General features: G+C 41.5%; 2 protein-coding genes across 3 annotated transcripts; one reads left to right on the top strand and one right to left on the bottom strand.

The window, feature by feature from the left end:
• Positions 1-21: 21 nt before the first annotated feature.
• Positions 22-9383, bottom strand: EIF3I (eukaryotic translation initiation factor 3 subunit I; the record flags this gene model as incomplete). Its single annotated transcript, XM_081335320.1, has 11 exons — positions 22-339; positions 431-523; positions 708-781; positions 1250-1339; positions 2540-2650; positions 4843-4970; positions 5066-5215; positions 6597-6662; positions 7316-7403; positions 8086-8178; positions 9309-9383. The coding sequence occupies 11 exons, from the start codon at positions 9381-9383 to the stop codon at positions 258-260; spliced, it is 1050 nt and encodes a 349-aa protein (XP_081191446.1). The 3' UTR covers positions 22-257.
• Positions 9384-9641: 258 nt separating this feature from the next.
• TMEM234 (transmembrane protein 234) lies at positions 9642-16872 on the top strand. 2 transcript variants are annotated; one of them, XM_081334953.1, is made up of 6 exons: positions 9642-10147; positions 11857-12101; positions 12659-12810; positions 14291-14357; positions 15508-15600; positions 15730-16872. In XM_081334953.1, exons 2-6 carry the CDS (start codon positions 12089-12091, stop codon positions 15804-15806), a joined length of 402 nt encoding a protein of 133 aa, XP_081191079.1. In that variant the 5' UTR covers positions 9642-10147; positions 11857-12088; the 3' UTR covers positions 15807-16872. The 2 variants fall into 2 exon arrangements, with proteins under 2 accessions (XP_081191079.1, XP_081191078.1); XM_081334952.1 differs by lacking the exon at positions 11857-12101.
• The last annotated feature ends 5136 nt before the right edge of the window (positions 16873-22008 follow it).

Consider the following 22008-nt stretch of genomic DNA (forward strand, 5'->3'; position numbering starts at 1 on the left):
TAGCACATTCATTCATACATATTTCTTTTCATTTTTGTAAAGGAAGAATTTATTATCCCTGTCTCACATTATAAATATGGCAACGGGAGCTGTTCCAAGAATGTACAAGTAGAGAGATTCTCCCACAGAGAACCAGCAGCTGCAGCAGCAAGTCATCCTTTGCTTCTTGCCCTTAAGCATCGCTCAAGGCAAGCAAGATCTCCGTCCTGAAGGAACTGCAAAGACCAACGAGGCATCGGAAGACAAGGAAGCAGCACTCAAGCTTCAAACTCAAATTCAAAGTACTGGGGGTCAAAGTAATGGATGCGGACGTAGCCATCCTCTCCGCCACTGCTGTAACTAGAAGCAGAAGAAAAGGAGTGAAATTCCTGGTGCTCTTGGTCCTAAGTCTTGATGAAACCAAACAGCCAGAAATATCTATGATGCTTACCTCTTCCCATCAGGGTGGAAAGCAACGCTGTTAATTGGCCCAAAATGGCCTTTGACTCTTCCAAATTCTTCCTCAACGCCCAGGTGGAAAAACCTAGAAACGTAGGTAAGATGCAAAGAGATAACCACCATTAGAAAGGAACGCTGGGCAACTCTTCAGTGTAACTTGGTCATGAAGTGATGGCCTTACTCTCTAGAAAACAGTTGGGTTTCATGCGAACACAGTAGAGGAGTGAATCATTGCCACATCCCTCATATCCAGAACTAAACAAGCTCACCTGGCCTCAAACTTTCCAATTCTGGTGGAGGTGGTTGTCACATCCATGGCTTCCTGTCCACCGCCCAACACCACCTGCCAGAATAAAAATAAAAGGATGAGACCCATTCCTTTGGTTAGGAGCAGATTTACCAACAGATCCGTTTACTGCCATGGCTTAAGATTTGGTTGTCCTACTTGGTTACTCATAAGAAAACTGACCATGTTTTGATATTCCATGCCAACTCGAAGAAAGGAATAAACACTCTAAATTTTAGACTATTCGGGAAAACCCAAACTGTATAGATATAGGACCTCTACGTAAGAAAACATTGCTCGTGTGCCAAGTTTAGAGCTCTGCCACTTGATCTCTCAATATTTTCCCATTTCCTGTACAGCAATCAAGCAGGGCCCAGAAGCTGTCAAGAAGCAAAGCATCCAGAAGCTAACACAGAGACACTTTCATCTCACAGACAATTTTACCTTTCTAAAGGACCTGCACAAACCACACAACTCTCATCCTAGGCAGATGTCACACAAAAAAATAATGGGGGAAAAACATACATGATCAAAGATGGGGGAAAGCGCTGCGGAGTTCACCGGCCGTTCTGTTCGGAAAGTCTTTAGGTGGTCAAGATTTGTAGAATCAAAGAGCTGCAAGAGAAATAGATCTATCAGGGCTTTGGGGGGACTTCCCCAGTATCATCTGGAAATGCCAATTACAACATCAGCCCCAAGCAACACAGCAGTCACTTCCCAGTGTTGTGGACAACTGTTCCAACAAAACTGTGCTTGGAAGCTGAGTAGGGCAACTAGAATAAGCCCTGGAAATCAAAAACAGGAAAAAAAACAAACTCTCCCTGAGTTCTGGTGAGAGTTGAAAAAACTTCCTGGGACCGCTAATTTGTGTGCCGATGCTTATATTTACGATTTGTAGGAAGGATGCCGAAGATAATAACATTAAAAAAATGCCAGTACGGCAACAAATGTTTTAGAGAAAGTTTAAGAAGTTGTCTCCAGCCAAGAGGCCCATCCTCAATTTGCCAGCTGAGCCCAAACAACTCCTTTGAAATTTGAGTCACAAAAGGAAGGCTCTTGGGGGCCAGATTTTATGGCCCTGCCACCTCCCCAACTCCAGATTCGCTGTTTAGGTGACAGCAAAGGAAGGTTAGATATTAATGAAAATTACCACCAAAAAGGGAAATAATGATCTGATTGATGATAGAGCAAAAATGTTATTACCTCAAAACTTGCACTGGCATGGGTCCGGATTATCTCAGGGAGCACCTGCTGCCAGCATCAGCCTCCCACCGTCCTGTGCGCTCCCACAGGGAGGGCCTCCTTAGGGTTCCGCCGGTCAGGGAATGCCGGCGGGTGATTCCAAGGGGGAGGGCCTTCTCTGTGGGTGCGCCTGCCCTATGGAATGAACTGCCGGTAGAGCTTCGGACTGCTCCAGACCTTCGCTCATTTCGCCGGGACCTGAAAACTTGGTTATTTGATCTTTCTGGCCTGGACTGAGGGGTTTTTTAATTTAATTTTAAATTTTAAATTTTAATTTGTTTTAATTGTGGGCTAGTTTTTATTTAATTCTATTTTAAAGTGTACTTATTTGTATTGTTTTAACTCGCCCTGTAAACCGCCCTGAGTCCTTCGGGAATAGGGCGGTATATAAAATCAAATAAATAAATAAATAAATAAATAAATAAATAAATAAATAAATAAATAAATAAATAAATAAAGTGATAGGAAGAGCTAACTTGTCTAAGCAGCCTCTCTTTCCAGAGGTTAATTGAAAAATGCAGGTCACAGGACACCACCTTTTGCCAGCAATCAGCAGCAGCAGGAGAGACTCACCTTGGCAGTGTTATCCTTGGAGGCCGTGACAAACATTGTCATGTCTCTGGAAGTCTGGATGTCATTGATCTGTTTTGTATGCTCTTTCATGTTCATGAGGACCTCTCCTGACTGGAAGAGAAGGAAGTGAGCACAGGAGAGAAGGAAAGACATTGCTACTTTACTCCAAGCTTGATTAGTCTAGTGCAGGGGTAGGCAACCTCGGCTCTTTTATGACTCATGGACTTCAACTCCCAGAATTCCTGAGTCAGCATGGTTGCCTACCCCTGGTCTAGTGGTTAAGGCAGCAGGCTAGAAACCAAGAGACTGTGAGTTCTAGTCCCATCTTAGCCACGAAAGCCAGCTGGCTAACTTTGGGCCAGTCACTCTCTCTTCTTCTTGTAACTATCAGTCAGCAAGAACCTCCAAAAGGGATGGTCTGAGGTCACATGAAATCACCACCTTGATGCTAAATTAAGCAGGGCAATAATAAAGCACGATGCCCATTGAGAATTCTTGGTTCAGTCCTTGAATCCCATGTTGGATAAATGTCCTCTAAGATATCCAGACTAAAAAACATAATGGCAGGATTATCGTCCTCTTTTTGAAGAATACAGACTCAGCTGAGAGAATGCTATCTTGCTTAAGGCAACAAAAGGGAAATCAAGTCATACTTAATAAAATAACAACGTTGTAAGGGACCTTGGAGATCTTCTAGTGACTAGTCCAACCTCCCTGCTCAAGCATGAGTCTCCATACCATTCCAGACAAATGGTTACTTTTAGTTACTATTCTCCAAGAGCTATTTGGCTGTTCCCAAAAGTAGCACTGGAGGTGGAAGGTCGAAACTACAGAGAAATGAAGAAAAACCACCAGCTGCAAATGACACCAAAAATTCAATGACACCCAATGACACTTGTCTTGAATAGCTTATTCTTCAAAGGCAATCTTATCAAAGTAGTATCAAAGACCTGCTTGAACTTGAAAATGCCCTTCATCCCTTAAGCTTGTTTAACCAAGATGGATGACCCAGGAGAGGGTCCCTTTCTCAGAATTATGTCCCCCTTCGGTTTCACGTTGGCTGGACTCATCAGTCAAGAGTCTAAGAGTGGGAGACAAGATGCCTGTGTCACCACGAATCACTAAAGGCTCTGCAGATCAACAGAGGCTCTGGTTAAAATTGGGCTTTAAAGAATAGATGGGTTAGTTGCTGGGGTGATGCCCTCCCTCCTACTTCCTGATCTGCTGGTTTTCATGACCAGAGACCCCAAGACTTTTGCTTCTTGGGAATTTCAATTTGCTGCCTAGTGATGTCGAGTCCAGGAAGTTCAGGAGATGATGGCCTCCATGGCAACCATTGACCTATTCCAGGTCAGGGAAGGCCTGATATATTCCACTAGCTAAACTCTAAATCTATCTTTTGTCTATGGGGAGTTGCAGTGTGATTTGGCACAGGAAGGCAGTCATCAGTTCACTGCCACCGAATTACTTCCCAACTCGGTCACCCTACCACAACCACCAGGTAGGAAGACAAGGTCCACTTGATCATCCTAGGCAGCTGATAAGTGAAACATGGGGTATTCACTGAAGATCTGGTGGATAGCTCAGCTAGGGGCTCTTCCTGGACTTGCAGCTGCTGCTCCAAGAGCAGGTGACCTTGTCCAAGAGGGCTTTGGCCCAGCTCCATTCAATATACCAGTTGCACTGGAAGGATTGGGAGGCTCTCCAGTCACCTGTGCTCTAGCCACCTCGTAATTAGACTATGCAATGTGGTTTATTTAAAATCTACCAGAAGTTACAGCTGCTCCAGAATACTACGGCACAAACAGTAATGGGAATGTTTTGGTATACACATGTGACTGCACAAGTTGCACTGGTTACCAATAAATTTCAACAGCAGAGTTAAAGAGTCGTCACCTATAATACCTTTTACGGCACAGAGCAAAAGACCACCTATCTGCTACGGTTTCTGTCTCTCTCTTAAGATTGGATAGAGTTGGTGAGCTTTAGGTCCCCGTGATCAAAGAATGTCATCTATTGAGACGCACAGAGTATGTTTTCTCTGTTGCGGTGGCTGCTGTCATTTGGCTACAACCCTGTTGATGTTCCAGAAGTTAAAAATGTATCGGCCTCCCAGGCTTTGGCATAGGGTGACTGTGGTGTCCCATTTTTTTTGTTTTTGTATTTGATGTTAGAGTAAGTAAACTGGAACCTTCTGAACCCACTGACAAAAACATGATATCGAAGACAAACTCGGATCTGCCTGGCTGAGGCTGGTTACCTTCTTGATGGGACACAAATACCCTTTATGAATCCATACCAACCTTTGCACTGAACTGGTTCAGCTCCCCATTCTCATGCCCAACAATGATGAATTCTCCAAGGGGACCCCAAACCGCACTGGTAATTTTGGACTCACTGCAGGGGACCTTCATGTACGGTTCATTGTCCTCTGGAAACAAGGTACAAAGTTGGTAAACACCGACTTTGAAGGAGGACAATTTCCCCACCTTAACTTTGATTCTAATCTACACCTGAAGGTCTCACCAAGCTGGCTGGAGTCTCGAAGGTCGAAGAAGTTCACAAAACATTGGTAGCCCATTTGCTTATCTGTGGAAAACATGATGATATTCCCTCCAAAGTCAAAGCCACAAGTCCTCACAGCTGAGTTGGTCTTGACTAAAGCAAGTTGCTTTCCTAAAGAGGGGATGAAACACAAACAATAAGTTCAACCTGAGAGACCCACTGCTCCCTCAAACTCAGAATTATCTCCTCCAGGGGTCTCTAAAGCTTCAGGTCTACAGAAAGTGTCTACAGACAACTTATATAACCTAGTCAGCTACAGACATAAGAGATGCACACACACACAACTTCCAAAATATTAACTTAGGGTTACTTTTCAGTGGCTGAGCATGTTGTGCAACCCCAGCTTGTTTGACTTCATTTATGGTTCATGATTATGATTATGAGAATCCTGGAAATGGGCTTTAATCCTGTAATCAGACTGAAATGTGTCAGGTGTATCCAGCCATCCCTGCTTCTGACGTCTCTTGGAATTAGAAAAGTTGGGAGTCCAAACACTGAAACCACATGCCTTTAAAACCACTTTGTTTTCCTCATCACCAGACAATTCTTCACCCCAGGTACATTTAGATTCATCAATGGACTGCACAAAAAGATGCCTTCAATGGATCTGAGATTCTTAGATATAATCCTATGCCTGAGGATATGGATCTCAATAGCTCATTCTCGCTTTAATTGGAAGAGGAGACAAATGTTCCTAATATTTTCATGATGGGAGGGCAAAAACAAGGTACTTCTTAGCCAATTGCTGGAAAAACCACCAGCAGCAAATAAGAGAAAGTACAATAACAATACAAATAGTCCTCAATTTATAATCATTTGTTTAGCAACCATTTGGAGTTTGGCACTGAAAAAGGTGATTGATGACCAGTCATAAATTGCACTCACAAGTGTTGCAGCATCCCCATTAACATTTCGGGGCTTGGCAACCAGGATGTTATTTATCACAGTTGCAGCGTCCTGGGTTCATGTGATCACCATTGGCCACTTTCCTAGCTGGTTTCCAACAATCAAGGTCAATGGGGGAAATTAGATTAACAACAACTGCAGTGATTCTCTTAACAACCATGGCAAAAAGGTAAAATTCTCACTTAACAACTGCCTTGCCGAGCAACAGAAATTCTGGTCCCAACTGTGGTTGTAAGTCAAGCACTACCTGTACTCTAAAAAGGCAAGTACAGCGAGAAAAACCAAGTACTGCAACATTAGCACAAAAGCAAAGAGGTCTACTTTTCACCCAGTGAGATCAGCATGCTCCTTTGCCCCCCTCCCCTGGCTGCTCAATAGATGTTGATTCAGGTGAGACCTACACTTCAACTTGTAAAAATGTTTACACTATTCACACATGAATCCTAATTTTGACATGAGTTTCCAGATACAAATTCTGTATCAGTACACACAGGGAAAGCAGTCAAACTCCATTCTCCTCCCCTCCCAACATGACATTTTTCACCCTGCATAATCAGAACATTCTTCCTCATGCATTGAAGTTTACCTGTTTCACAGTCCCAGAGCCGACAAGAGTTGTCTGCTGAGCCGGTCAAGACATGTTTTGTGTCCCCTGAAAGAGCAGTCAAGGAGCCACACAAAATAAATAATGAGCAGCAAGAAACAGAAATGAATTATGGCAGAGTTTCAAAATATAAAGCCTGTGAATTAAATACACACACACTATTAAAACTGTGTAAACTTTAACTGGGCAAAACAGTGTAGCGTACAGCAAAACCTTTTCAACCAAGGAACCTCCAATGGGTTAACTTACAGAATGCATCCAAAAGCTGGAACCCATGATTCCTGTGAAACTGACCTTTGGTAAATTATGTTATGACAAACAGTATCATAAAGCATTTTATGACAGAATGCAAAATAAAATAAAATATTTCTTGTGATCAACTACTGTCATTTGACTGTGCTATACAATTCAACATGGGTTACTTCCAAGACAGATAAATATCTGAACATGTCCTTGAATTTTTAAAAACTTCTCAATACATCACAAACTCTACCATTGTTGAAGGCATTAAAGAATCTGGTAGGAAAATATCTCTGAAACAATAACACAATGAGTCATGGGTTGCTGAGTTTGTGAGAGAGAGAAAGAGATCTTTCTACTCTTGTTAACTGAAGACAAGAGGATCATTTCCAATATATACATGAGCTATTCTCAGGCAACCTGGAAAAAATGTGATTTTGTACACTACAACCAAAGGATACAATCAGCATCCACACACCAGACTGCGCCAGTGTGGCCAGTGTATGTGCCAAGTCTCTCACCATTGACAGAGTACCAAACATTAACAATCTGATAAAAGAAAAATACAATCATATCAAAATTAGTACATAATAATCATTCTGATTAAATTGGACCATTAGTCAATAACGTCTAGACAAGATACATTGACTTGAAATTGATTATATAACACACTGAGTAAAATTAGAAAGTAGTAAGATATCAATTAATGATGAATGAAGGAGAATCATTAATACAACTAAATCCACTGACAAATAGGTGTCACAAACTCTTGATTATTAACTCTTGGATTATTACAGGTTGTGAAGAATATTGTGAACAAATCATTCTGACTAGATTTTAATAGACTATGATGACCAATATTCACTGAAATAAAACCAAACCACCAAAAGTTTTAACTGTGGCTGACACAGTCACCCTACAAACAGCTTTGTTCTTCCACCACATATTGTTTAAATTGTCTTTCAAAGACAGTCATATGGCCAATGCATCATATGCACCTTTCTTTAGGGTGAGAGAGATTTAAAAATCAGGGTGCCCAAGTTTCATGAAAGGCAAAAGATACAGATCCATTGTTGGCATATAGATGCAATTGATTTTGAAAAAAAGTTGTCTTATTTTTCTTCCTTCCATTTTTCTCTCCTATCTATTAGGATAGTAGGAAGAGATACTCTGTTAGGCTAACTGGGGGGAAAAACAAGTAATCTAAGGTAACCATTCAAAGATAACATACCGGATCTTTTGCTACTGTAAAAAGCAAATCACCTTCCCGATTATACTTGATCTGAGTAATTGACCTCTCATGGCCTTGCAACAAAATAGGTTTCTGTAAAGAGAAATTTTTAAAGATGTTAACACTGCTTACTTGCCAATGACAATGTTAGAAAATATTCCTGTCATTTATAATGCTGCAGCTGCTATTCAGCTGTAGAAAGAGGGATAAAATAATAACATGTTAGGGAACATAAAGTAAGGATTGAAATTCCAACTGTTGGTTTTAAGGAGTGAAACAGATGACAATTATATTTCTTCTATAAGAAAATAATAAAGAAATAAAATGAAAAAATAAAATGAAATATCTGCCGCTACCTAGGATCAAACTCGCCTGAGTTCCACCTCAGGCCACCATGCCACTCTAAAGACGTACTGTAATATCTTAAATTTATTTATTTCAAGCATGAAGATCTGGAGATAGATGCTGGGGCAGGTGAGAAAAGATGAGATCATTCAAGTTTAAAAGAAAAGCTAAGTATCCCTTAAGAGGTTTAACAACTGAGAAACCAAACTGACCATACATTTACTGTGAATTTAATAGGATGTAATTCCTAGTAAATAGGCCAAGAACTACAACTTGGGTATAATGAACTTCTCTTTTCGTGTGCATTCTTTCCCTAATAACAGGAATGAGATGCCCAGGGATGTACAAGACACTTCTAGCATACAGATGTACACACACAATAGCTTATGACATTTAGATTCGTTATTTTTTGTCATTATTTCTTTGAGCTACCCTTAGGATATAAAACAAATCCAGGATTAATCTTTCAGGCTATCGTTATACTGCTTTCCTAAACAATGAGTCTTATTTCTCTGTTTTCTATTTTTATGCATTGGTTTCATTGAGGCAGTTCTAATTAATTTTATTTTACTGCAAGCTACTCTGAATCGAAGCACAGATACAACGCTTATAAAAATGTCGATTTAGCGCCAAAGCGAATCGTTCTCTCTTTTTAGGGAACGTTTCCACGTACTGAGGACCCCGATCCGGGGCACGTTTACACTAGCTTCCCGTTGACTTGTGAGATCTTTTCCCAATAACTTTTTGAGCCCAGGAAAAGCAGCAGGCCCACCGTTGAGAACCGACCGACGTCTGAATTAATTATCTGACTTGACTACATAATCGAGATAACTAATTATTTATTCGCATTGAGGAATCCAAGAGACGCAGAGACTCACCATGGCTGCGCAAACAACGCCGGCAGCACGAGCGGAAAGCGCAAAGAACCATTTCCGGGGTGAGGCCGAAGGCATCACTTCCGGGTCAAGCGGAAAGGAAAAGGCCCTGCAAAGCCTAGAAAGGGAGAAGCGTATTGGCTAGACTAGGGGTAGGTAACCTCGGGTCTTTTATGACTCATGGACTTCAACTCCCAGAATTCCTGAGTCAGCCATGCTGAGGGGAAAGAGAGAGGTTTCCAAGCTGAGCCATGCTGACTCAGGAATTCTGGGAGTTGAAGTCCATGAGTCATAAAAGAGCCGAGGTTGCCTACCCCTGGGCTAGACATTCACTTCCGGTGCTGTTCAGAATGCCGCCATTGGCGGGGCAAGTAGGATTTCCTATCAAGAATGTGTACTTTTCAAGGCTAATAATTCTGATCTGCCCCGAGGACAGATGGTCCTAGCATAACGCTTCGCTGTCCTCCAATAGCTTTTTATTTGAACAAAACAACTTGGAATGGATCGCATCCTTTGAGATCTAAAAGGACCATTGCGTTGGAAATCTTCCACCTTCTCTCTCCATAGAAAGGTCAACCTCATTCGCCCTCAGCCTGGGCCTCCAACAAAAAACCGGAAGTTTGACAATACATGACCGGTTGATTCTCTTGGGGCGCGAAGGCCGCTGCTCCCCACCCCACCCCCCAAAAAAAGAAGCGGGCCTTGAATCTTAAGAGAGCAAAATGGAGGACTGAGTCAGAGAGATGCCGAGAGCAACACCCTCCCTACGGCTGACGGCTGTTTTCCATTAAGAAATGCTTTGCGGGACTCTATGGTTGCCCCGGTCGCCATGGCGTCGCTGGGTAAGGGAGCCACTTCCGGTGCCTCAGAAGTTCGGGTGGGGGGAGGGGAGGAGAGGGATAAGAGGGGAAAAAAGCCCTTAAAAAGGAGAGTGTTACGATTGCTCCTCGCTGGAGGCATTAGGGATTCTAATAGTAAAGGTCCTGCTAGCGGGGGATGATGGGAGCTGTAATTCCAGCGCCTGAAGAGGTCACTAGGCCGAAGCGAGTCAGCTTCGTGCCATTGCCTCACGCCCCCCCCCGAGAAACTATTACGGCTATGTATATTGTCCTCTTCGCCCCCCCAAAAAAGGGAGCTCAGAATTGCTTGAAAACATTGGGAGGAGTGGGGGGAGGGCTTCTAGAAGTTGGGGAGGGACACTGACCTCCCCCGTCCCTCCGGGTTGGCAAAGAAGACTTGCTTGTCAAACTCAATTTCAGTGAGGGCCGCATCAGCATTGCGGTTGCCCTCAGGGGGGCTGGGTGGGCGTGGCCTACTGGGTGGGCGTGGCTAGAGTGCATATGGCCTATTGGGTGGGCATGGCTAGAGTGCATATGGCCTATTGGGTGGGCGTGGCTAGAGTGGGTGTGGCCTACTGGGTGGGCGTGGCTAGAGTGCGTATGGCCTACTGGGTGGGCGTGGCTAGAGTGTGTATGGCCTACTGGGTGGGCGTGGTCAGCTCTACATCGTTCGCATCAAGGGTGCCTATGGGGGCCTGGGCAGGAGTGGGACAGATCTGAGGGTCTCTGGCGGAAGGAGGGTCTCTGGGCCGGGGCCAAGGCAGAGGGGGCCGTTCCCTCACTGTTTCCAGGATGGCTTCGGGGGCCGCATGAAACCACTTTGCGGGCCGGATCTGGCTCCCGGGCCTTGTGTTTGACATGTCTGATAAAGGAAGAGGCGTAAAGAGGGAGTTGGAAGGGTCCTCAGAGGCCGTCTCGGCTTAGGATCTTCTCCAGTAAATCTGGCCCTTTTCTCGGCCAGACCGAGCATGAAAAGCAAATGTTTTGTTCCAGAGCTTCAGTTCAGAGATTGGGAGTCCCATCTAATTAGCCCAGGATTATTGACCCGTGCGAATGGGTTAGGATTTCGGGCAATTGAAAGTTAACATTTTAACAGAATAACAAGAGTTGGAAGGGACCTTGGAGGTCTTCTAGTCCAACCCCCTGCTCAGGCAGGAGACTATGATTTCAGACAAATGGTTGTCCAATCACTTCTTAAAAACCTCCAGCGTTGCACCACCTGTGATTTCTGATGGGAGGGCATTCCACTGATAACAGGTAGTCCTTGACTTACAACAGTTCATTTAGTGACTTCGAAGTTACAAGGGCACTGAAAAAAAGTGACTTATGACCGTTTTTCACACTTCAAAACATTGGGAGGGGTGGGGGGCCTTGTGATCAAAATACAGCCACTTGGTCCACTGACTCATATTTATGACGGTTGCAGTGTCCCGGGGTCACATGCTCCCCTTTTGCGCCCTTCTGACAAGCAAAGTCAATAACAAAGCCATACTCACTCAACTGTTACAAACTTAACAATTGCAGTGATTCATTTAACAACTCTGACATAAAGGTTGTAAAACTGAGCAAAGCTCAACAATTCAGCAACAAAAATTTGTGGCTCAGTTGTGGTCATAAGTCGAGGACTGCCTGTACTTATTCTAATTGTCCGATGAAAGTTTGGACAGGCTTCACATCAGATCCTATGATAGTGTCAATTTGCATTTTCACAGCAAGAACTCTGGCTCTGGGATGCTCTTCTGGCAACTAAGGACTGGACACCCAAGGTCAACTTCTGGACATTGATTGGGGGGGCAGGGAGCTGGACCAAGGCCTGTCCAACTTCCCTCACCAAGTCTCGGCAGACCGAGGCAGATCTACTGCCCAATAACTCAAAAGGGGAGCGTCTGAGAAACTGCACATGTGCACCTGGTCCGGCCTTTCCTCTCCATCTCACCCAAAGGAATGACTAAGTGCTGTGAATCATTTTTCATTAATCTTTGTGGGGTGTTTGCCTGTCTGCAAAATTTAAAAGTGCAGCCCTAGATCCCTCATTCAAGAATGTCTGTTTTTGTACCACTTGCTCCTTGATTTTATAAATAAAGCTCACTAATTTACAGATAGCCCTTGACAGACAACCTTAATGGAGCCTGCCTGCCCTCTACAGTTGTAAGTCATGATGATTGTAAAATGGGCCAGTCACATGACCAATGTGATTTTACAATCTTTTTAAGCAGTCATTAAGCAAACAAAGCAGTCAAAGTCTCAAGGAAGGTTTGTAACTTTGAACAGTCGCTAAACAACTGGCTGTAAGTTGAGGACTGCCTGTAATAGGATTTAATGCTAAGATGCAATTTAATTAATGCAGGTTAAAATCTACAAAACATCAATATATTTGTATTGAAAGAGAAGGGAAAGTTAATTCATAGATTAGCTACTGTCTTTCTTACCAAGAAATACCATCGTAATGGATGAATAACACCTGCTGTGAGTATTTCATTAAATAATTTCTCATGGGATGTCATCTTCTCGCAGGTGATGTTGCAGCTTTGGTTTTGGTAGCAATTCTTTGGGGAACAACCAATCCATTTTTGAAAAGAGGAACTGAGGGTCTGGAGCAGATAAAGAGAGAAAGCAGACCTCAGCAGGCGCTGGCAGAAATAAAGTTCCTTTGCCTGAATTACAAGGTATTTGCCATTTTACACAGCACTCTTCACACTGCTTTTTCTAATCTTAGCTACTTTAAGATGTGTGGCTTTCAGTTCCCAGAACTCTCCAGCTGGTTGAACTCCACACGTCTTAACGTGGCTAAGTTTAGAAAACCCTGTTCTAGAATGCAAAACATTCCATCAAGGAATTCTAAGTAGTCCTATGCCGAGTGTCCCACTGTTTTGAAATCAGGCCACTCACGGAGCCCAGTCCTTATTAATCTGGGCACCCCTGCCCTTACCCAAATCTCCTTTGCAACAGGAGTCTGAATTACCTGAGCCTGGGGCCCTCAACACGGCACCTTTACGCCTGCAGATGTTTCTTTTTAAATGCTCATTAGACCATCCCTCCTGCCTTTTTTTCAAAACAGTCTTAATTATAACATGGAATTGGAAGCTGACTTGTCCCCCATCTCTTAAAAAAAGGAAGAAAAACTAGAAACAGGAACTAACTTTCTGGGGCACAGGCCCAGAGGGGATGATTTATGAATGGCTATGCCCTTCATGGTAGACATTATCTCTTCATGCCCATGAAACAGATTCAGTATGTTCCCATTCACCCAAGAAGTGATCCCTGGGCAGGTTTGGGGGAAGGAAATACTATGGAAGATAATCTGGACTGCACCAGCCTGTTCACATGCACAAGGGAAATTATTCTAAAATTGAGTTGATTTTTTCTAAATCTTACGTTACACTGTAATAAGATAGTATTAAATACTAGCAGGGGGTTGGACTAGAAGACCTCCAAGGTCCCTTCCATCATCATCATCATCATTATTGTTATTATACTTTTACTTGATACTATTCCAATAATAATCAGGTTTTGATTAACTGCTTCTAAATGCCAGATAAATCTTTAGCATTCTGATTCAGGGTATAGTAGCTTTCTGAATGGAGAGGTAATTCCTTGTTTCTATTTCTTTTTCTCTTCTCTGTAAATAAGAATCTTTGAGAAAAGTATTTTTTTTTAATTTATTTTTTATTTTAATTCCATTTATATCCCGCCCTTCTCCGAAGACTCAGGGCGGCTTACAAACTTAGCAGTAGCCTTCATTCTATGTATATGCCTGCTTATTAGGGCTTTCACACACACCCCAAGCGGCATTATTACAAAGTCAGCTTAATTGCCCCCAACAATCTGGGTCCTCATTTTACCTACCTCGGAAGGATGGAAGGCTGAGTCAACCTTGAGCCTGGTGGGATGCGAACCTGCACTAATTGCAGGCAGTAGTGTCCATTTTCTTCTCAGACAGAACACTGTTCAGAAAGCTATTAGTTAGCAATGATCTTTTAAAGTAGTTTCGACCCAGGAACATATTTAAAAAAAAGAAAAAGAATATAAGATGCATTACAATAACTGGAACACTAGGGACTGCATTGGCCCTGGTGATCAGAAATTGGTTTATATTAAGTAATACTGAAGCTCTCACCATCCAACTGTGGTTTTTTTTCCTTGCAGTACATGTTGCCATTTATAGTGAACCAGTGTGGCTCATTCATCTACTACCTTGCATTAGCATCCACAGGTTGGTCCTCAATTACTGACAGTATCTATAAGATTTGGGGAGGTGATTTAAAGTAGAAACTCTGATCATTGTGGGGAATTACTGAGACACCTACTGCAGAAAGACATAATTTTAAAAAACTAATTTTTGTGACTGTATTACCAAAATGGGAGTGACTCAGTCCTTAAATAGATTTCAGAGCAGAATTATCTTCATTATAAAAAAAAGAACACTGAGAATTCTGGTGCACATTCAAAAGGAGCAGGGTTTTAATCCCATGATCAGATACTATCTAGACTTCTTTGAGCCCCACTATGGACTGCTCTTTAGAAGGCCAGATCTTGAAGCTAAAACTCAAATACTTTGGCCACCTAATGAGAAGGAAGGACTCACTGGAGAAGAGCCTAATGCTGGGAAAGGTTGAGGGCAAGAGAAGAAGGGGACGACAGAGAATGAGGTGGCTGGATGGAGTCACTGAAGCAGTAGGCGTGAGCATAAATGGACTCCAGAAGATGGTAGAGGACAGGAAGGCCTGGAGGAACGTTGTCCATAGGGTCGCGATGGGTCGGACACGACTTCGCAACTAACAACAACAACAAGCTATTGAATGTACAAGTAGTCTTGACTTACAACAGGCTGCTTACAACGGATCTACCTGGGGCTACCTGAACCCCAAAGTCACAAATTGTGATGATCAAGCCCTCCCCCAGTCACCTGAGCACACTTCGGGTGCTCAACACCTGAGCCCCGCTGTCCATAGGGTCGCGATGGGTCGGATACGACTTCGCAGCTAACAACAACAACAATGGACACTTTTGGTGCCCTCAAGATATGTTGATTGCAGTTCTTGAATTCCAACCCAACGTGGTTGGAAGAGGCCAGTTAAGGAAGAGGTTTTCCCCAAGTGCCCAGATAAATGAAGCTTGCTAGACAGTTGCTGCAGAACAAGCACTTGTCAATATTGTCCTGTTTGAAAATCCCTGAATGTGGAGATCTAGCTAATGTGCTTTTAGGGAGAAAGATTTCCTACCAGAATTATTCCCTAGCTATGAACCAGCCAAACATAACCTTCAGGTGGAGTTTCCATTTCACTAGAGTTATTATCTCCTCAGTGGTTATTGTTTGTTCGGATCAAATGATTCTACATTAAATACCCCACTTTCTATTTCAGACTTAACCTTGGCTGTGCCTCTTTGCAATTCCTTGGCCCTGGTCTTTACAGTGGCGACAGGGAAAGTTCTTGGAGAAAACATAGGTGGCACAAGTAGGTGTCTAATGCCTTGATCAAATGCAAATCCTGTCCTCCTTATTGCCATATAATACTCCATGTTCCTCTCTCCAAAGAACAAAGTCTGTAGCTTTTGGTTGATTTCCTGCTTTTTCTCTTCTGTAGGGGCTGCCCTGGGAATGCTCTTGACAGTCTTGGGCATTGCCATCTGCATCGCTGCGTCTGGGCACAAAAATCCGTGAGAGATCTCCAAAGAAGAGTGGAAATTCTGTGGAAGACCATTCTTATCTGTGCAACTGCTGATGCCACTCTCAAGAGTTGCAGCATGGGGTAAAGAAACCCACGGCTCCATGCTAGAGAGAGCATGGTTCTTCATTTCCTGGCAATCGCTCCTTCACGCTCTTGGTTTCCAAAGAGCTCTGGGTTCCTAGATCTTGTCTTGATCTTCCTGTTAGCCAGAAACCTTGGAGACCCTGAGAAGCAGCAGGATCAGGAGCCTTTGAAGTGAATGCAGAAAGATCTCAAAAGCGATAGGAGTTGCCCAGACAGATCTGATTTAAGATCAGGATCAATTGCTACCATTCAAATAGGGTCTGTGTTGTGAAGGACGAAGGAGCACGTTTTGGCACAAAAGTCTACAACTAGCATTAAGTACTGTTTACATGGCTCACGCCAGATTGATACCCAGAAATACAGTTTTGAAAGTCTTAAGTTAGGCTTCAGAATCCCTCGTGATTCTTTCATTACAGAATTCCTAGTCCTCTAGTCTGGTGTTTCTCAATCTTAGCAACTCGATGATATGTGGACTTCAATTCCCCAGCTTCCCAGGGCATTCCGGGAGTTAAAACCCACACACCTTCAAGTTACCAAGATTGAAAAACACAGGTTCATTTTATATATGAATAATGTTAATTTGCGTGCATGAGTGGCGTGGTGGCCTAGAGGTGGAGCTGTTGCCTCACAATCAGGATCCTGGGTAGGGGCAGATATTTCTCTGGGCACAAAGAGGAGTTCTGCGTAGGCGTCAGGAAGGGCATCCAGCCAGTAAACGCTCAGCTCCATTCACTTGCCCCAACTTCACCCTGATGCAAGTGATCACAGGACTGTTAAAAAAAACCAATGTGGATGGACAGTATTTAATATTTGTTATGTATATGTAGGGGTGTGGGTCTATACATATGTGTATATAGTATGGTTAGATGTGTGTCATATATGTGTTCCACTTTGAGAGTGGGCAACTGAATTTCATTTTTGATGTGTGCTGTTGTGCCCACAATAAAAAAAGTGACAATAAAGGTTATCTAATCTAAAAAATGGCAGTTTTACTTGCATAAGAAGCTCTTTATCAATCTAAGATCTAAAATCTGTTAACATGGCCATGAGTTTGCCTCTTTTAAACTTGTAACCTTTGTCAGCCCTTGGTCAGCATGCCCCCCCCCATCAGCCCTTTCCCAAAATCTTGTCTCGGATAAGTACAGTATTTCAAATCAGAGATGCAGCTGGGGTTTCTACATTGATTGTAAGAAAAAATTCTGTAGAGTTATAACAAAATCAATAGAGTTATAACGCTGATATGAATAAAGTGCACTTTCCCATTATATAGCAATCATTTCAATAAGTAAAATGAGGCATCTTTAATATATTTTAAAAAGAAAGTAACTTTTAAAATCTGTAAGCAGAGCAAAACAAATAGGATCACATATTACAATTTTTTCGCAGCATATTTGGGGTTTTCTCTCCCCAGAAAAAAAGGATCTTGTATTTTTTTCCCCTCTTCCTTCACAATTTATGAACAGAAAATGGAGTGATGAGGTGGCTTGGTTGCCCATCACTAGTACCAAGCAATCAACAAGGAAGAATGTGGTTCCCCCCCAAATAACAGACTCCCATCATTGACTTCACAGGGAAAAGCAAAAACAATGGAACAGACATACAACATTTCTATGGAGATTCTCCATCATCCAGATCATGGTTGACCCAAAGGTGCTTTTTCAAAAGGCAACTGGACTTTCTTGGGTTTTTTTTTTCTTTTTTCCCCTTGAAAACATTTCACCTCTCATCCAAGAGGTTTCTTCCGTTCTGACTGAATGGTGAGGAATGGGAGGATTTATATTCTTTGCAGCCGTCATTAGCTCTCTGAGAGTAGTTGAGGCCACTTGGGGATTAAATGAGGACCCAGATTGTTGGGGGCAATAAGCTGACTTTGTAATAATGCCGCTTGTGGGTGTTTGTGTGAAAGCCCTAATAAGCAGGAATATACATAGAATGAAGGCTACTGCTAAGCTTGTAAGCCGCCCTGGGTCTTCGGAGAAGGGCGGGATATAAATGGAATTAAAATAAAAAAAAATATGTACCATCAGAGTACGTACCTGAATCAGAGTGCAAATGGGTATGGAACCTTAGGACTGCTGAAAGGACTGTGTTGTAAACATATCTATGTTAAAATTGAACAGCCATCTCTCAACAAAAGGGGAGGGATATGATACCACCTGTCTCCTGTCTACAACACAATCCTCACAAGGTTGTTGTGTAGAACACTGCCTTGAGCTCCTGAAGAAAAGGTGAGCTATAAATTAATAAACCATATATACCGTATATGGTTTATTAATATCCGGAACTCCGTTCTAAGCGTTCTATGACAAAAAAAAGCCCTATATACACTTTCCTTTCTTTAAACTGGGGTTAGGTTCTCCCAATGCTTTGCATAAGAAACTGTGCATAAATTACATGGTTTAATTCATTGGATCGAACAGAAGCTAATCCTGTGCAAGGGAATGCAGTGGGCAGATTTTGGAGGAGGCCAAGAAACTCGTAGGGCTGGATAGCAGCACTTTGAATTGTGCCCAGAGAGTAACTGGCAACCGATGCAGCTCAGGGGCTGACCTGGGCCTAGGAAGGCATTTCCTTCACTGCTCCTGCTGCTGCATCCTGGGCCAGTTGCAATTTCTTTTTTTATATAATATTTTATTAGTTTTCTAATTTTACAATTAAACATTTAAAAAGCAACGTGGTGACTGGGTAATCCATAATTCCATAATATAGATAAATCTTTGGTACAAATCTCAAGTTACATCATCAGATATTTCCTCTCTTTTTCCCTTAATATCTACTATTTCATATTGAACTAATATAGTTCTTATTATTAACTAAGTACGTAAAAACATTTTTGTTACATTTATCAATATTTTTAACTTATAAATATCTTAATTGTGTTTGCATTCAATCCTTCTATACAATCCATGTCCTGTTACTGCTTTTTTCCCCAGGCTTTAATTTCCCCTCACTATTCAAGTTAACATTTGGTATGTTGTAATTTCCAAACTTTAGGTGACCAGAGTTTCCCTTATCTCAACTTCTATGTTTTCCCCTTTTTATAACAAAATCTAATATTTTAAATACACATCTATGTCCTATTTAAGGGACGCGGTGGCTCAGTGGGTTAAGACGCTGAGCTTGTCGATCAGAAGGTTGGCAGTTTGGCGGGTCGAATCCCGAGTGCCGCGTAACAGAGTGAGCGCCTGTGACTCGTCCCAGCTTCTGCCAACCTAGCAGTTCGAAAGCACGTAAAAATGCAAGTAGAAAAATAGGGACCACTCCAGTGGGAAGGTAACAGCGTTCTGTGCGCCTTTGGCGTCTAGTTATGCCGGCCACATGACCACGGAGACGTCCTCGGACAAGCGCTGGCTCTTCGGCTTTGAAACGGAGATGAGCACCGGCCCCTAGAGTTGGAAACAACTAGCACGCATGTGTGGGGGAACCTTTACCTTTTTATGTCCTATTTGCATATAATCTTATTCTATTTTCTAAAAAAATCTATTTTTCACTATATTAAACCAAAAATCTATTAATCTTATTACACATCTTACCTTTTCATTATTGAAAATCAATAATGGTTTATCTTCAAAGTTCAAACAAGCCAGATATATCACCTTGCAGTTCTTTCTTTACAGCTGGGCTTCTCACAGGTTAGGTATCTGTTAAAGTCGAAAGAGTTTTTTCTAAGTTCTGGACTTCAAGCCAAGTCTCTTTTAGTCAATAACAAATTGTAGTACCATACTTCACCACAAGGTGTCACTGATGCCATTTAAAACTTTTTAACTCCCGAACTTTAATAATAGTTTGTCAAGGTTTATCTCTTTTCTTTTTAGATAGAAACCAACATCTCCAATAAGAATAGGAAAACTTTTAGTCCCCAAATTTCAAAGGTATAAGCATCCAATTAAATTAAAGTTATTCTTATAATTGCTCTTGTTTCCCCTGGGTAGTCAGTCGCCACTGTTCTTAGAGGGTGGGGTAAAAATTCCCTTCCCTCTCTCCTAACAGGAGAAATACTTTGGGCAGCTTTTGCAGGAAAAAATATTTAAAGTCTTAAAGAGAAGATCAGATCTTTTCAGGGTCCCCCAGCGGGATAAAACCGGACGCTGAAGACGGAGCTCGCCTCCATGCGTCCACAAGCACCGCAATGGCAAACCAGAAGTCCTCAGTTGCAATTTCTTGATGATCTTGGAGGAGAGCCCCAAATAGGGGATTCCTTCATTTTGACCTGGATTAAGCTCCCCTAAAATCTCATCTAAAGCACATTTACATCAATGTGCATTTTTGTTTTAAAGGATTTTATTGGATTTTATAAGGTTAGGGATAAAATAGGATTGGGTTACAGATTAAAGTTTAGGGTGGGGTTAGGATCAGAATGGGGATTAGGACAGGGTTGAGATCAACACTGGGGTTATCTGCCAATAACATTTTCATTTTTTAGCAAACAGGCTATTGTCCGGGTACATCAGGTAACAACAGTTGATATAGTAATAGATAACTGTAGAGAATGTAATAAATGATAATCAAAAACAGTATCAGTTAGTCAATACGTCATTCTTACTAATATATATTCAAAATAACATATCACATTCATTTCTCACTAGTTTGTTTTCCTAACCATTGGTAAAAATTATCCCATGTTCTACAGTAAACTGAATCTTTTTTCTCTTTAATCTCTAATGTCAATCTATCCATTTCTGCACATTCTAAGATTTTCTTAATTAGAACCTCTTCAGTTGGTAAGTTTTCATTTTTTCAGTATTGGGCAAATGCTATTCTCGCTGCTGTCAGTACACATAATATTAAATATTCATTCTCCTTCTCATAATTAGGTCCTAATATTCCTAACAAAAATAATTCTGGTTTAAATTCTGTCTTTTAGTCATCTTTTCCAACCATGTATGTATCTTAACCCAAAACCTTTTTGCTTTAGGGCATGTCCACCAGCTATGATAGTAAGTACCTGGCCTTTGTTTACATTTCCAGCAATTATTCAAAGTATTTTTAAACATTTTTGCTAGTCTTACTGGTGTCATATGCCATCTATAAAACATTTTATACAAATTTTCTTTATATGAGACTGCTTTAGTCAATTTAATATTTCTATCCCATAGTTTTTGCCAGTCTTCCAAATCTATCGAATATCCAAAGATTTTGCCCGTGTTATTGTTGTTTCTTTTACTTGTTCTTCTTCCATCTTTAAATTTAGCAGAAATCAATAAGAGTATCTTAAGTTTTCATCTGTTTTTAACAATGTTTGATCAAATTCTCTCCTTTATAGAATCCCGTTGTCTTTAGATATTTTTCATAACTTGTTTGAATTTGCAAATATGGCCACCATGCTAAATCAATACCTTGTCATTGTAAATCTTGCCTATCTTTCAATTTCCCTTTGTTATCCAAAATATCTTTATAAGTCACGACTTTGTCATAGTTAATTAAATTTGGGTAAGCAAAAGCTTCCATTGTTGAAAGCCATTCTGGTAGCTTAATATAAATTTTCTCCTTTATTCTTTCCTATTCTAAAAGAAGTACATTCCTTATAAAATGGTTTTGAAAGTATCTGTGTGTTTTATTCTTCCCATACCATAGGAAGGCATGCCAACCAATTTGTTGGTCATGCTCCTCGAGGTACAATAGTCTTTTATTTCTCAGTGTTATCCATTCTTTAAGCCATGGTAAAATAGCTGCTTGATAATATAGTCTCCAATCCGGGAGTCCAAATCCACCACTGTCTTTAGCTTCTTGTAGCATTTTCACTTTAATTCGTGTTTTTTCCCCTTGCCTCAGTACTATTGTGTTTAGCTCAAAAAAGACCTTTCCCAATTTTGCAGGAATTGTTTGAAATAAGAAGAGTATTTTCGGTAGCATATTCATTTTCACTGTAGCTATTCTTCCTAACAATGACAGTTGAAGATTTTTCCACTTTTCCAAGTCCAATTTTATTTGTTTTAGCAGTCTTTCATAATTGTCTTCTTTTAATGTTACACATCCTGCTGTTAAGTAGATTCCTAGGTACTTGACTTTTTTAGCTATTTGCAAATTTGTCTTTTTGGTAAGTTGACTTTTCTGTTTGTCTGTTAAATTCTTTGTTAATACTTTAGCCTTTTCTCTTTATTTTCAAGCCTG

Source organism: Vipera berus, assembly GCF_964194415.1.
Source record: "Vipera berus genome assembly, chromosome: 9".
Lineage (NCBI taxonomy): Eukaryota > Metazoa > Chordata > Lepidosauria > Squamata > Viperidae > Vipera > Vipera berus.

Coding starts and splice junctions, on each gene's coding strand:
- TMEM234 (XM_081334952.1), top strand. CDS start 10,117: ATGGTTGCCCCGGTCGCCATGGCGTCGCTGG. Junction 10,148..12,658: donor GGTCGCCATGGCGTCGCTGG/GTAAGGGAGCCA, acceptor ATCTTCTCGCAG/GTGATGTTGCAGCTTTGGTT. Junction 15,601..15,729: donor AGAAAACATAGGTGGCACAA/GTAGGTGTCTAA, acceptor TCTCTTCTGTAG/GGGCTGCCCTGGGAATGCTC.